The 17,177-nt window shown below is 42.9% G+C and overlaps 1 protein-coding gene across 2 annotated transcripts in view; it reads right to left on the bottom strand.

Annotated features, from left to right (window-relative positions):
- Nucleotides 1-14,244, bottom strand: part of qki2 (QKI, KH domain containing, RNA binding 2) — a 48,588-nt gene extending 34,344 nt beyond the window's left edge. For both annotated transcript variants that reach the window (XM_080746926.1, XM_080746927.1), the window contains exons 1-2: nucleotides 13,338-14,244; nucleotides 1,828-1,976 (exon numbers count right to left, since the gene is read on the bottom strand). In XM_080746926.1, the coding sequence (XP_080603052.1) occupies nucleotides 1,828-1,976; nucleotides 13,338-13,479 (291 nt within the window). In that variant the 5' untranslated portion in view covers nucleotides 13,480-14,244. The remainder of the gene's footprint in view (nucleotides 1-1,827; nucleotides 1,977-13,337) is intronic.
- Between the last annotated feature and the right edge of the window lie 2,933 nt (nucleotides 14,245-17,177).

Below are 17,177 nucleotides of genomic sequence, written 5' to 3'. Positions count from 1 at the left end.
TCCAACAGTGATCATAACGCGATCGCCCAGGCTTCTTTTTCTTCCTATCGCCAAAAGAAGCCTGGGTTTCCGAGGCTACATAAAAACATAATTTTAACTCTTTCTGTAAACTTTTTTGGGGAAAATTCTTCCTCTTAGTATAATTATAATACCTGATAATCATGTTTTGTTGCGGGGTAAAAAATCATGGCACCCCATCTTTAACCCCTCAAGCCCCAAATACTACACTGTACAACAAAATCGAGTGTGTGTATCTCTTTCTCTGTCACCCTCCATCTTGTCTTCTCTTTTTGCCCTCTCTCAACCCCTCCCCCCTTCAGCCCCTCTCTCTCTCTCTCTCTCTCTCTCTCCCTCTCTCTCTGTGTCTCACTCATTCCCTCTCTCCCTGTCCGGTGGTGTTCCGCTGAAGTCACCGTACGTGTCTGGGTATGTTTTGGTAACCTAATCCCCCACTGCTGGGCATTCCTCTCATTCTGAAAAGACCGCGCCGGACTTAAGGCACGTGCAGGACACACACACTAGCGCGCATACCTGCGCCAGATATATACAAAAATGCACACAAAAAACACACACATGTGTACACCAACAAACAAACACTCACTCACTCAGACAAGACGACATCTAGACCAGAGTATCTGCTTCTCTATATTTATACCCTGATCTCAACTGTTCCACCGCGCGCTCTCTCTCTCGCTGTGTGCGTGCGTGTGTGTGCGTGCGTGCGTGTGTAGAACGAGAACAGCCTGTCACTGGACGTATCTATCGAGTGATACGGAGGAGCGCGCACGTGCGTGCGTGTGTGTGCGTGTGTGTGCGTGTGTGTGTGTGTGCGTGCATGTCCATTCATGAGGATCAACTCATCTTACCCACATGAATGAACCCTAGCCGCCCTCGCTATTCTGAGGCAAACGTTCGGAGCAACGCGACACGCCGTGGTCTTGTAAATCGGCTATTTTCGGCGAATGGATTCGGTTTAAAGGAGGAGAAAAAGGAGCGGGACCACGCGTGGAGCCCTGTGGGACCCCAGTCCACTAAGTATATACAGGGTTTAAGTGGTTAGATAGATTTACAAACTGACAGACACTGAACACCAGCTTGGCTGGGCTGGGGTTCAGGGTGGGAGTTCTGGAGTAAACTCAACTAACCTCAGTTTACACACTCTTTCACTGTTCAAATTACGTTTAGATTCAGACACTTTATTACTGATTAAATAAGAGTTGATATTCAGTTTAGACAATTTTTACTGATTAAATAAGAGTTGATATTCATTTTAGACACTTTATTACTGATTAAATAAGAGTTGATATTCCGTTTAGACACTTTTAACTGATTAAATAAGAGTTGATATTCAGTTAAGACACTTTTTCAGTGATTAAATAAGAATTTGTATTCAGTTTAGATTGTGTTTTCTGTTGAAAATAAGTCTTCAGGAAAAAAAGGTTATGGGGCGACTGCTGGCCTAGTGGTCCAGGCGCATACCACATAGTAGGCTATGATGCCTGACAGCGTGTTGCTGGTTCGAATCCCGATCCCGTTGACCTTTGCTGCATGTCACTCCCCATCTCTCTCCCCATTTCCTGTCAGTCTACTGTCCTGTCAATAAAGGCCCCACAAATATTTATTTTAAATATTTTAATAATCTATTAGTGGTCGGTTATCTAAAGTCTTGTAATCACGGTGGGTGCGAGGCGTCTTCCGCTGTTTAACTAAAGATTAGCTTTGCGACGATAAGCCGGCATGAGTGAAAAGTCAATGGAATCTGTCTCGGGGGAGAGAAGGTCAAAAGTCAAGAGGTCCGGCGGTCCGTCGGGCCGTCCAGCTACTCACGTCGGGGTATTCCTTGACGGGAACGTAGAGCTTCTCCTGCAGCTGAGCCACCGGACCAATGGGCTCGGGGAGATCCTCGCAGTCCCGCCCATTGGGCACACCGCCGTTCATTGTGTCGTTGTACATGTCCTTCCTGACTCGTCCGATCTCTGGGAGAGAGAGAGAGGGGAGGGGAGGGGAGAGGTGGGTGTTAGGGCCGGGTTGAATTGAGGTGACTTAAGTTTGGGTGGAAGCAGAGGTGGAAAAAGTACTTGCATGTTTTACTCAAGTAATAGTATCAATACTGCAATATAGAAATACTTTGTTACAAGTAGAGGTCCAGAATTCAAAATGTACTTGAGTAAAAGTACGAAAGTATTGGCATCAGAATGTACTTAAAGTACCACGAAATGTTTGAAAACAGCAGATCTACAAGCTGTTGTGAGCTTGTAGATCGTCTATTTTCAAATAGCCTAGGTATAAAATTGGGCTAAAGTGGTTTATTGTATTCTTTTAGAATATAATCATTTGTATCTGCAAAGTAAGTAGTAACTCAAATAACTGTAATGGAGTAAAAGTACAATATTTGGATCCGAGATGTATTGGAGTAGAAGTAGAAATTGGAAATATTCAAGTAAAGTACAACTCTAAATTGTACTCAAGTACAGTACTTAAGTACAGTACTTAAGTAAATCTACTTAGTAACTTTACATCACTGATCGCTAATCGTTTTTTTTATTTTTTATTGTAAGTCGCTTTGGATTAAAAGCGTCTGCTAAATGCCTAAACTGTAAACTGTAAACTGAACACTTTAAAATCCCAAGTGTTAACTTTAACTCCGGGAAGGTGCTACAGCTACATATACAAATCCAAAACAAATGGAGGTCCCGTTATGGTTCGATTTGTAGCTAACACTCCCTGGGTTATATCAGCAGGAAGGAGTTTGTGTAAGTTTCATCACTAAATCAACACTGTCAGAGTTAAATCGACACTTTTCACACAACGCTCATCTTTTAGACGTGAGATCAGCCTTCCGACATGTTGGCCGAAAGCGGCCATGATGACTCATCACGATTACAACTGGTGAAACAGGAGCCTCATGACAGACAGACAGACAGGCAGACAGACAGGCGGAAAGGCTGAAGGACACACAGAGATAGACAGACAGACTGACATTCTGCACCACAATGTAGAATCTAGCCAAGCAGCTGAGCCTGATGTTTGTACTGGCAATCTGTGTCCCTCTCTCAATCTGTCTTCTCTAATCAGCCCTGGAACAAAATCAGCCCTGGAACAAAACTAGCTCTGGTCCACAGCGTTAGTGGAGTTCTCCCTAACGCTATGTTCGTCTACCTCCCAAATCCTTGGCAAATCCGGGAAGACCCGTAGTCTGGTCCGAAAATAACAAAAACTGTTTCGCCCCTCACCAAACCAAGGGTGTCAGTGGACAGTTGAAAACGTACTCTATTTAGTGGACGCGGTCTGAGCCCCCCACCACACGATTAACTCAATGAGTGCCCCGGGCCACAAGGTGCCGCTAGAGTGCCAGAAATATCTGTATAGGCCTTCGCTGTAGCTTCCGTCGACACTGCCCGTAGTGCCTTGTGATTTCACTACAGCCACTGTTATGTATGACGAGAGGAGGAAGTTAGCTAACACTTAGCCATTAGCTTCTTTATTTTTTAGAAGCCCGATCTGAAGCTATTTTAGTCGCAAAAAAACTTTGTCTTTGGTCTGGGAACACAATTCAGAGAAAATGCTCTCTAAAGATGTGACTTTGTATTGGATTCGGCGGCGCGATGCGGCGGCGTTGCCCGATTACGGGCCGTGGATGGCCGAGTCTCGGCCCCGGCCATGGATGGAAATTTAGACCGGGGCTTCGTTGAGGCCTCCGATTAATTAATTCATTTTATTAAATATCCCGGACTAGATAGGCACCCCGGAATACGTCGCGCCGCCGACAGTATAGATTGAGGTTTTTTTAGGGGGCTCTAAACTTTATTTTAAACCATTTTCAATGGAATAAATCGTCGGACCATCTAGCATCACTCGTTGGAAAGCGTAGGACGACCCAGGACCACCCACATCTCTACAAGCAGCTCAGGGTAAGTAAAATAGCAAAAACAATATTGTATTGGATTGAAAATATCCCAAACTTGTTCGGGATAGGCACAAGAAGGGTTAATAATTATACATCTCTAGGGAAAAATGAAAAATATTCCACCGGATGGAGACACTCTTCCTGGTTGAAGACTTCCAACGTCGCAGAGTTGAATAACACCCAATGAAACTAATGCTCTGTGTAATTCGGTCCTCTGACATGCGCGGCAGTACTTACTGAGTTGGCACCGTGATGGCGATGACAAATAGTGAAAAACTAGAAGAAATGGAGTCTCCACCAGGTGGAATATTTTGAATTTTGCCCTAGAAATGTATTTTAATCGTGTGGTGGGGGGCCCAGACCTCGTCCACTAAGTAGAGTAAGCATTCAACTGTCCACTGCACTGATACCTTTAGTTTGGTGAGGAGCGAAACAGTTTTTGTTATTTTCGGACCAGACGGTGGTGTTTTCCGGATTTGCCAAGGATTTGGGAGGTAGAACTCCACTAACGCTATGGACCAAAGCTAGAACAAAACTAGGTCCATTTATTCAAGTACTGTACTTGTTTCAACATTTACTTGTGCTTGTCCATTTCTTTATACTTTAAACTTCGACTACATTACATCTCAGACGAGACAAATGTTAAAACCTTTTACTCCACTACAATTATTTGACCGCTTGAGTTACAACTAAGTCTGGTTTGGGCACATTTAGATGATTATTACAAAACATACATTAACCACTTAAGCCCCATGTACTGTATATATGTTATAATTTTGGCTATTCGAATATCGGTGATATACAAGCCCACAACGTGCAGTGTCGCGAGCCACGACACATTGTGAGCTTGTAGATGGGTCAATGTTTTGGCAGTATTTTTGGTACTCCATTTAAAGAGGTGGTGCCATAGTTTTGTACTTTTTCTGGTTTTCATGTGTCTAGGAGGTTGACAGTACTTCATTAGACCCCCTGATGTGGTTGTTATGAGCAATTATGCATTCTCTTTTTATTTGGGTTTTTAGCTGGAGGATGCCACCTGCTGGGTCAGACGTGCCGTTCCAAAAACACCCATACTTATTACATCATAGAATCAACCCCTCCCCTAATTACCATTCACCCAACACATGTGGGTGTGACTAACTTCAGCTGGGTCACCACCCACCATGACAACCACACATACCAGTGAACTGGTGGGTGTGGCCACATAAAAACATCATTTTAACTCTTTCTGTACACTTTTTGGGAAAGATTATTCCTCCTAGTATCATTAAGTACATTTTCCTGCAATGCTTTTTTCTTTTTCTTTTTTACTTTTACTCAAGTAATTGTGAATACAGGACCTTTACTAGTAACAGAGTATTTCTATACTGTGGTGTAGCCACTTTTACTTAGGTAAAAAAATGTCTGTCTTTCTTGCTATGTTCAAACAGCCAATGTAATTAGGTGTGCTCATGTGGTCGATCCTTTTGGGCTTGTTTTCGTATAGACCTGGTTGCTTATTCCTCTCGCACAATCTGGCAACCCTGGTTAAGGACAGAGAGGACGACAGTTATTTAACACACACACACACACACACACACACACACACACACACACACACACACACACACAGAGGGAAGTCACTGAAGCCGCTGCCATGCACAAACTAATCATTCTCAAAGTGTCCTCGTGACTGTGATCATATTAGACTGGCTGAATGGGAGTCTGACCACCCGTTCAACACAGCAGGGAATTCAACGTTACAAACCACACCTGTTGCACCAGCACAGCACCACAAAACAAAACCTGATCTTTTCAGGGTCTTTTCTTTTTCATTACAAATCACAAAGTCAATTATGGTTTGGATTTTTGTCAAACACACAAATTGTGTGTGCATGTGCATGTGCGTGCGTGTGTGTGCGCGTGCATGCGTGCGTGGGCGTGCTAGCGTGGATGTCACCGACTCCCGATTATTAAAGTGATCCCTGACTAATACGACAAATATGTCTTAATACATTATAATTGTCCTCTATAACTACAATGTAAAATTAAAAACACCTTAAATATTGTATTTCTTCTAGAAATAGCTAATCTTTCACTCAGTAGGGGAAATGCCTGTCGCAAGTTGATGATGTCATAAATGTCATGTGTCATTTTTATGGAATGCATGTGCAAAAAAACAAAACACAAACACATTTGAAATATTGATTTGATGCTCATATTAACCATAGGAAGTATTAAGTTTGTTTTTATTTTCACATGCATGCCATAAATTCCATAGGGATAGATCACACTTGACATTTATGACATCATCAACTTGCGACAGGCATTTCCCCTATTGAGTGAAAGATTAGCTATTTCTAGAATAAATAAAATAATTGAGGTGTTTTTAATTTTACATTGTAGTTATAGAGGACAATTATAATGTATTAAGGCATATTTGTCGTATTAGTCAGGGATCACTTTAACAACTTCCAACCTGACATCCTTGTCTTGGGCATGTTGTTATTATTAGGTGTAGATCGTTGAGACACGGCACTGGTCAACTGCAGTGACTTTTGGACACTTTTTTTTAGCTCTGTGCACATTTTTAAGTATTTAGGCTAAGAATTATTATTATTGTCTTGGTGCAGACACTTATGTATATATATGTGTATTATTATATTTTGGCACTGCGTTGATAAGTAGTTCCTAATGTTTGAACGAATGGACCATTGTAAGTTCTTGGAGTTTGCAATATGCTTAGAAAAGTCCTTTAAAATTGCAATCCATTATAGAAACTTTAGGTACTACTATTTTTTGTTATGTTATGTCTTTTTCAACTGTTCAAGACACTTTATATATATATTGATTGGTTGATTCTCCTGTATTGTTGATTCTTGTTTCGTGTTTGTTTTTTGTCGCTCGGCTGTACACAACAGTCCTTTTTCTTTTTTCTTACTGTCCTGTAATTTGTAACCTTAACTGCTGTGCCGCCTCTGGGTGACTGAATTTCCCCCTTGGGATAATAAAGGAAGGAAGGAAGTAGGGCTGTCACAATTATTACATAATCGTCTAATCGTGATTATTTGACATTATCGCAATTATTTTGTCATAATCGTCATAATCGTGAATGTTGAAAAATGTCCGAAATAGTGGAAATAGCAGATCTACAAGATGCGACGCATTGTGAGCTTGTAGATCGGCTATTTCCACTATCAAAGTTATTTTTTAAGTAGTAAGTTGTGAAATATGTCAGTAATTTCTTTGTATATGTGTCATATCTACCATGTACAACTTCAAAGCCTAAAAGCCAAACAGAAATGTAATTATCAACAACAAAAACACAATTAAATCGTTAATCGCCAATTATTTGAGTGACAATTAATCGTCATGTAAAATGTCATATCGTGAGAGCCCTAGAAGGAAGGTCTATCTATCTATCTATCTATCTATCTATCTATCTATCTATCTTTCTATCTATCTATCTATTTTGAAAACAGAAGATCTACATTCTACAAGCTCTAATTTCGAAAAACCTAAATGAAATCCAAGTTCTTTTTTTTTTTTATTAATTTCTTCCACAATTGATTTTGCAACTGTTTGACAAAACATTGTTATAAACACCGGTAATCTGTGGACTTCATGCTAACTCGCCAAAAATCGGGACCGGCATCGGTCGGATAAGTCTGGCCTAAGTCTGGTTTAAGTCTGGCTCAAGCGATAACCTTCAATGAGTGAGAGCTGCTCTTCTTCCCTGTTTGTTTATGGGCCAACTCAGATGACCAATGCTACCCTATGATGCATTTGTAATGGCATGCTAGAGCGCCATAATAAGTGGCTACTGCACAGACACACACACAGGCGCGTGCGCACACACACAGGCCTCGAGCGCTTCAGCATTCACACACACACACACACACACACACACACACACACGCACACGCACACACACAAGCGCGCGCACACACACAAGCGCGCGCACACACAGAATGACTGCCTCGAGTCACAAATATCATCTGACCTCAGCAGGCTAACAGGCATGTCTCCCTCTGCCCTAGCGGGCGATAAGTCACTACCATAATAACTATAGTAGGTCTGACTATAATTACAGCCACAGCTACAATGACAGCCATGATCCCCTAATAACCCACTCTGACCCACGCCGCAAAGGTGACTATTAAACACACACACACACACACACACACACACACACACACACACACACACACACACACACACACACACACACACACACACACACACACACACACACACACACACACACACACACACACACACACACACACACACACACACACAGTCATGTCATACTTCTCATGGCAAGAGGCCCACAGAGGTGATTATTATTATACGGTGGCACACAAACACCACACAAACATGGGAGTGAGAAGACTTTAAAAAAAGTCACGCTGTCGACGGAAACGAGGGAGTAGGTCAGTCACGCATGCGGGCGGGCGGAAAAGGAGAAGTGAGACAAGTGGAGAGGAGAGAATGGCAGAAGGAGAGGAAGCCGCCTGATAGAAACGAACAGTGAACAACAGTGCTGCGTTATACAGGCCTTATCTCAACAACACTCCAAGCTGTCATCGTGTGTTTATATATAGACGGTTTCCCAACATACCACAAACAGGAACATCCATGACCCAGTGTGAGATTATTATGTATGTGATAGATCGTTGTAGCAGTGATTCTCTAAACATTTTTCATGTCAAGAGACTAGGGTTAGGGATGGGACGATATGAAAATTTCATATCACGATTATTGTGGCAAAAGAAATCGCGATTATCAAAAGCCATTATCCTGGGGTGGAACGTTTGCCAAAAAATAGCAGATCTACAAGCTCATAGATCGGCTATCTTTTTGGAGGATGTGACGAAAAATGAAATAGGGACTTAAAAGGAATAGTTCACCCCAAAAAAGTTTTCTAAAGATTACTCACCCCATGGAAACTTGAATTCATGGATATTGTTTTTGTCATATTCCTAAACAAATAATTTCCTGACCTGCAGTGGTTCCCCATGGAGAGACACAAAGAGCCTGCTTTGTTCCCTATGGAGACACTAAGAGCCTCCTCAAACTATTGGCTTAGGAATGTGACAATAACGAAACTAGAAAGGTGCAATTCTGGGAAATTGCAAGTGTGCTTGCCTATTTATTAAACTGAGTCCCCAGCAGAGCTGCCAACCCTCACGCAATGAGCGTGAGACTCACGCAAATGACCCTCTTCTCACGCTCTCACGCCACACATCGTATTTCTCACGCCGTCATATCACCAGCCGTCACAAAGTGGAAAACTGCGTCAACTCAAGTGTCACTGAGACATCCACTTCGGCCGCGATTTGAGCAATTAAAGGGCTTAAAGGAGCTATAGTCAACTTTTTGTTGAAAAACGGATGCTAAAATAAAAATAATGTTTCGAAAATATTTTATAAAAAAATAAGCTTCATATATGTGTTTCAATTAAAAAATGACCACAAAAAGCGGAAAAATAATGATAAAATAATCATTTTGGTCCTTTGTTTACATTTACAGGGCCCGTAAATGTAAACAGCTTTGGTGTAGAGAGGAAAAAGAGCGGACTAAGTACAGAGTGAAAGGTCAAGTTTATTAAATATTGACGGTTCAAGTGGTTAAATATCTGAAAACACAAATTGACATGAATCCAAAATACACTGATGATCGTGCTGTCAAACGATGAAACTATATGGAATCTATGATAAGGTTGTGGGGGTCCTTGATTCATATCTCTCTCAACTAAGGTTTCCTTGGCCTGAAAGTGTTGAAGACCTCTGCTCTATAAAGTTACAAAGTGAGTTGGATAGAGAATAGTATGTTGCCTATGGCAACCACACTGATATCATCCATGAAATCAACTCTCCATGGGGTGAGTAGTCGATAGAAATAAAAGTCATTTTGACTTGAGGGTGAACTATCCCTTTAAGTGTTTTTTTTAACCGTTACTCATTTTGCTGGGGAACACCCAGGGACCCCCCCAAGGACCCCCTGGGAGAGCCCAGGACCCCACTTTGAGGAGCAGCAACATAACAGTTACAGCAGAGAGCCACAACACGCTGCTAGAAAACATGGCCTTCATTCTTTAGAGCAGTGGTTTCCAAACTTTTAAACTCAAGACCCAAACAAGAAATTAGACGTTTGCCCCAGGACCCATACCAGCGAAAATAGCAGACCTACGAGCTCACAACGCGTGGCTTCGGCTTGTAGATCTGCTATTTTCATTTTACTTCTAATTTATGGAATATCTCATTTATTTGTTTTTAATTCATTCTGTACAACAGTGACTCTCAATTCTCAAACATTGGCAGCATGCCAAAGAGCCCTCAAATGTCTATATTTGTGTTGTTTAAAAAATGTTTAAAAGAATATTCTAAATTTCCCCACTTTTTATTTTCAAGACTTGAAAATAGACGATCTACAAGCTTGTAAAATGTATTTTTTCTTCTTCAAAGAGTCGATGCATAATAGTTTTTAAGTGCTAGTTTTCACAGATGTGGACGCTTGTTTCTCGCACAAAATCTGGCAGCACCGAGTCCAGGTGGGCTGGCACACATAGACATCAAAGGGGGCTTGAGCCCCTGCCCTTTTACCCGTCTGTAAAAAGCACCCTCTCTCCAGACCATGAATGAATTACTATGGTGAAAGAAATGCAAATGCACCACCTTTTCCTTGCCATATCTGAAGGAGTGAAGGCAGCATTCAAGAGAATTGCCTTGTCCAAACTCTCCTGAACTTGAATGCAGCATCTTTTGTTGAAAGAATTGCCCTCTCTGTGTAGAAATTCATAACGTTGCGCTGGCCGCATCTCCAGTAATGACTTGATTATGCGGTTATGTGGTATCAAGAAACAAAAATAACCGACCTCCAAGCTCACAGCTTGGACGTCTGCTATTTTCAATATTTTCACCAAAAGGCCACTTTTAGAAATTTCAGCTCCTGCCTCTCTAACATTCTCTGCACCAGGGGCGTCAATTGGGTATGGCAGGGGTATGCAGCTGCCATACCCTGGGTCCCCCAGGGGGAAAAATAAAAGTTACTTTTAAATATAAATCCATGAATGTCTCTTTGTCTATCTGCGCTGGATATTATGTTGTTAACATATATACATATATTCTCCACACTGTATTCTCCCATCTTGACTAAATGGTATATTCCCAGGTTCCGCAGGTCAGCTGCACAGGTGCAATGCATTATTGTTCATTGTGGCACGTTAACTAACATGCCAAGTTTAGCTGCACTTGAACAACCGTTCCAGGCTGCCATATCCAGCCCAAGAAACCATAGAAACCTGGGTAAAAATCTGACAAAACTTTTTTTTTTTTTTTTTCAGACATTGTGAAAATAGCCGATCTACATGCTCACAACGCCTCGCAGCGCGAGGCGTTGTGAGCATGTAGATCTGCTATTTTCACAATAGAACCGTGTTATCCAAAATGTAATGCCTCTTTTCCATGAGGACTCCCATCTTTGCCATACCCTAGCTTTTGCTGAACTGACGCCACTGCTCTGCACGTCCCTGGCGGTGGGTTTGCTGCTCTGTTTGTCAAACGGCAGGGGGGCCACAATGTCCCGGAACAACCCTGCATTCAGCAGCAGCTTTGGGGGCTTTTTTTTTGTGTCCGGGCGACGGGCGTTCACATGGGACGGATCCATTCGGAAGTGACTCATCCGTCTCTCTTTCTTTTATATCAGAGAGACGACGACACCTGTCTTCTTCACACAAACATCTTTGACGATGATACTAGGACAGGGTTTCTCTAAGTGGGTGTCGTCCGTGGCACCCTAGGGTGCCCTGAGACGCATGGCCTGTCCAGGAGGTGCCTCAGATTACTTATAATTCAATGATAATTAATTCAATATCACTTATTTAACCACTTGTACTTAGTCAAACGGTACTGAGTTTCACTGTACTTGGTGTGATCCTTTTCAGCCTACACTACACCAAGTCTGTTCACCAAAAATAGCAGCTTTACAAGCTTGTAGATCGGCTTTTTTGGGGTGAAAATTCCCCCAGAATAGGGGTTTTTAAGTGGTTAAACGTCAAGTATAAAAGTAGTCTTAGGGGGAAAGATTCACATATTTCACATAGGTACTGTAGAGTAACTAATGTAATTCAGGGGTGCCGTGGGTGAAAAGGTTGTTTACAGGGGGTGACCTGAGCCAAAAGATATTTGAGAACCACTTGTGATATAGTGGCAAAAATGTATAGCACTTACTAGGAACACCTACAAGTTGTTATATCTTTCAAGCCGAGAACACATCTGTGTCACATTGTTGCTATTATATACCGTATAAGCAACATCATTCTTTGAATACAAGAAGAAAACTCAGGTCAGGATCTAGATACTCAGGCCTAAATTGGATAAGAGACCGAATCCATCACATTTAGAGGCAGAATGATTATACCGATCATTCAGGGAATTATTATTTCACATCATTCTGAGTTGGAGTGTTTTGTGTTGTAGCCATGGGTTACCCCCTGATAGTTTCTCAATGTTGGGTACGGGGGAGCCCTAAAAGAAATGGACACTCCACTGGTAACTCTTGAGAGTGTACAAATGGCAGCAAATGGACCCCCAGTTTGTGGGGGTTCCTTGAAATGTGAAAAGATTGGGGGTATCACTGACTGACATAACATATTGATGTTAGTGATATAAGCAGATGCAGAAGGCTGCAGTATAGAGAGGGTTGGGGCGGCTGACTGACTGTGATAAAGAAAAAGAAAAAGCGTTCCAAATCAAATATTTTCACATCGACATGTCGTCGTGCCTGTCCAGGGATGGGCCGGCGACACTCAATGCATAAGCCTGCGCATTAGGTCACTGGGAAAGGCTAACAACTGCCTATTTGTTCCCCCATCCATCCAGCACCAACTGCCCATCTCTCTCTCTGTGTGTGTGTGTGTGTGTGTGTGTGTGTGTGTGTGTGTGTGTGTGTGTGTGTGTGTGTGTGTCCCAAGGCGGTGGCAACATTCACTTTCTTTCACATATCATTTCAGTAGAAGTTTGTGGCTTTTTTTAAAGTATAACAATTATGACCGCCGGTAGGGCCATTTTGATATTGAAATTGAACTGACAAAGTGACCTACAAATCACTTTTAACGTAATAAACTATGATTATCATCATCATGCCAGACCATATATAGAGAGAGGTTTACTTAGTGTAGAAGGAATAAAAACTTATATATTATTGCCAAAAACAAAACTCTGTGAAGTTGCTATATAGACCAGTGGTTCCTCAAAGTGCATTCCAGGGACTCTGTGGGTTCCTTAGGGGGGTCTTAAATGGACCCCATGCAAGTCTGTAACTGACAGTGTACACATGGGTCCATTTGGTTCCATTTGTACACTGTCAAAGTTAAGGCAGAGTCCTTGAAATGTAAAAGTTTGAGAATCACTGCTAGAGAGTAGAGACATCTCCCATATATTCCTACCTTCGTCCAGCAGCCTCTCCAGATGCGAGAAGATGCCGCTGAAGTTGGGCAGTGAACTCATGACCTTGCGGTCGTTCATCAGCTGCATGAGGTAGTCCGGGCTGGACTTGGGTCTCTCCTTCACCTCCATCTCCCCCACCATGCTGCTGGCTGGTCTGGAGCACCACACACTGAAGCCTGAAGGCTGCCTGAAGGACGAATATTCAATCTCTGTGCGGTGGTGGTGGTGGGCTGGAACGATGGTTGACAGTCGGCAGTGGGAAGTGTGGGGGGAAAGAAAGTTTCGATGTTGTCCTAATAGTTGGGACCACCACCAGTCGCCTGGCTCAGATGGATCCTAGGACGAGTGGTATATGAAATCAGTGCGATCCACTATGCAGCCAGTCTGTCTGGTACAACTGGATCGATCCTGGTGTTGTTGTGTAGATCAAGTGTGATCCACTCCCTGTTGTGAAGAAGGAGCCAGGCTGTCTAACAACAACTATACAAGAACTCCAGTCTGGGACGCAGGCAGCCGAGGCAGGGCAGTTAGTTTGGTTGCAGTTTGAAACGCTAAACCGCCGCTGATAGATAGATAGATGTTGAAAGGGCTGAACAACAGTTCAGAAAGCCTCTCCCTCCCTGAAAAAATACCTCCTCATGTGTTTAACCCTCCCTCCTCCCGGAGCGGCGCTCACACACACTCACATACACACACACACACACACACACTCTGTGTATCCAATCCAACTCCCCTTCCAAAAAAAAGTTTAACAAAGTTTCACAAACTCCCTCTTCTCGGTTTGTTGTTGTCTCTTCTTCCCCACGCCGTGCAGTCAGTCAGACAACACAACAGTCACATAAACAAACAAACAAACCGCTTCAATAACTTTGAATGTCTTCTCTTCAGTTATTAAGTGTTGTTATAAGTCCTGTCTGTGTCCCGACTCCGATGTGTGGGTATTCCCTCTGTGTCTCTTGCAGCCAGCCTGACTGTGTCTCTATCATATGATCAGTATTGTGTGTCTGTGTGTGGAGAGGAGTGGAGCTGAACGCACGGGGCGCTGAGGGGGAGCGCGCGCGGCGCGGTCACGCGGACATTAGAGGGGGGGGAGAGAGAGAGAGAGAAATAGAGAGATAGAGAGAGAGGGGGGGGGAGGCTGTTCCCCTCCGGCAGCTCCTCTGTGTGCAGTGCAGCTCCCAACCCAACCCACCCACCCAATGTCTATGTCTCTCTACCCTCTCTCTCTCTCTCTCTCTCTCTCTCTCTCTCTCTCTCTCTCTCTCTCAATTTTAAATTTTTATTTATTTAAACAAATCAATTCAACAGGCTTTATATTGACATGAGAAAACAGACGTTTACATTTTGATTGATTGAAGACTTTATTAGAAGTTTGCATAGAAAAAGGTACAGTTTCATGACAGTATACAGTTCACTGGTACAAGGTCAACTAAAAGGAGATTCTAGAAAGCACTTGGCTTATTTACACAGGAAACCACTTACGCATCTCATATAACATTGAATGATAGACGGATAGAACACAGTACTATGCAGTAGATAGTCAGAAAAAAATCACACCCGTGTGAAGTGGAGCTGTGTGTGTGTGTGTGTGTGTGTGTGTGTGTGTGTGTGTGTGTGTGTGTGTGTGTGTGTGTGTGTGTGTACCGATTTGTGTGACATTTGAAGAAAATATGTAGGAAAAGGAGCAAAAAGTGTGTTTTGGAGAAAATTCAAGATGGCGGAAAATCTATCATGGCGCAAATGGGCGTGGCCTATATGGGGAGATGCGTCATGACCCAAGGAATCCAGGGAAAAAATATTTTTAATTTTCCGACCTACGGTTCAAGAGTTACAGGCCAAAACGTAAAGTGGGGTGTTATGGCGCCACCATGCGGCCAAATGACACAATTATTTTTTATTTAATCCTTGAAACCATTATGAACCTCCTCTCCAAGTCTTGAAACTCTAGCCCCTATGGTTTGCGAGAGACAAATAATTGAATGTGAGTTTTTGCGATTGCCATTATAAGTCAATGGGGAAAATTAATTCACTAATAAATTAATATCAATTAAACTATTGAACCTTTCTCTTAGCAAGTTACTAGCCCACTATTCCCGAGTAAGCCGGTCGATTTGACATATGGCGCGAGTGTGTGGTGGCAAAACTGTGGGACTAGTAGCGTGCCGAAGTCAGGCTACATACAGACACACACACAGACAGACAGACACACAGACAGACAGACCCACAAAGCTACGTATAGGGAGCCTGTGTTTCACACAGCTCCAAAAAGAAAACATTGCAGGAAAAATATATACAGTAGATAATTATTTACAATAGAAGGGTCAGGGGCTGGGCTAGGTTTGTTTTTACCAGTTAAGACTGTACATGTTTTTTTTTTTTTTTTTTTTTTTACCAGGGCGATTTTAAAGGATGTCAGGGATTTACACTCCTTGCTTTAAGGCCTTCGACAAGGTGTTCCACATTTTGGTGTTATAGCAGGAGAACGAGTTGATTGCCAAAGCAGAAGTGTAGCCACACAGTAGGCCTACAATAGAATCAATCAATATAATAAATAATACAATCTCTCTCTCTCTCTCACCCTCTGTGTGTCTCAATTCAACAGGCTTTATTGGCATGACATTTGACAAGTGTTACCAAGGTACAATTACAATTATGACTTAAACGACAAACAACATAAAATCAATGAAATGACACAAATCTCAATTCAATTCAATTCTCTTTCTCTCCCCTCTCTCTCTCTCTCTCTCTCTCTCTCTCTCTCTCTCTCTCTTTCCCTCGGTGTCTCTGTCCCCTATCTCCTCACTCCCCTCTCTCTCAATCTCTCTGTCTCTCTCGTTCTCTCTCAACACGCAGACACAGTCTCACAAACACGCGCACACACTTAACACCGGCAACGCCGACACAACTCAACAAGTACAACAACACACAGTATAATAGGCCTACGTAGGTATGCACAGCACCTGTTCTGCTGCCAGCCGTCACTGTCCATCACTGTGTGTGTGCACGTGCGTGTGCGTGTGTGGGTGTGGGTGTGTGTGTGCGTGCAGGTACCCTGTTGCTCGGTTGCCCTGTCACACACTGACACCCCTTCCCATTTTAGGGCCTTTGGTCGTTGGCCTCTGGGTTTGCATCAGGTGGCCACCTTAAAATAATATACCACTGGTGTAAAGACACTGCGTTTGTCCCCCATGGGTGGCAGGGCAACAGCATGGGGTCCCAGTGACATTGAATTGTTATGGGGGGGGGGGGGGGGGGGGGGGGGTCTATACTTAACCTGTCCTGTCGTAAATCGCAGACACACTGCCACTGACTGACGCAGACAGCAGATTTGAGTGCATGAATGCTGTATAGGGGCCTTAGCTATAGCAGGGGTCTTTGACGTTTTCAGGCCAAGGACCCCTTAGTTGAGAGAGCGAGCTGAAACAGGGACCCCCACAACCTTTTCATAGATTCCATAATAGTTTCATTGTTTGACAGCACGATCATCAGTGTATTTTGGATTCATGTTGATGTGTGTTTTGGGATATTTAAACACTTAAACCGTCAATACTTAATGAACTTGACACTTTCACTATGTACTTAGTGTGCTCTTTTTCCCCTCTACTACACCAAAGCTCTTTTGCCGAAAATAGTCGATCTACAATCTCAAAACGCCTTGTGCTGCGAGGCGTTACTCTGCTATTTTTGTCTAAAGTTCCCTGAATATGGACACTAGGGTTCAAGTGGTTAATATAAAATAGGAAAGATTTGGAGTACCCCCTGTAGTAATTCTGAGGACCACCCAGGGGTTCCGGACCCTCTGTTGAAGAGCTATAGCTCAGGGGTGGCCTGGGCTACTT

The sequence above is a fragment of the Nannobrachium achirus genome, assembly GCF_963921795.1.
Source record: "Nannobrachium achirus genome assembly, chromosome: 18".
In the NCBI taxonomy this organism is placed as follows: domain Eukaryota; kingdom Metazoa; phylum Chordata; class Actinopteri; order Myctophiformes; family Myctophidae; genus Nannobrachium; species Nannobrachium achirus.
The sequence above is the reverse complement of the archived record's forward strand: the minus strand, read 5'-3'. Positions and strand labels throughout refer to the sequence as shown.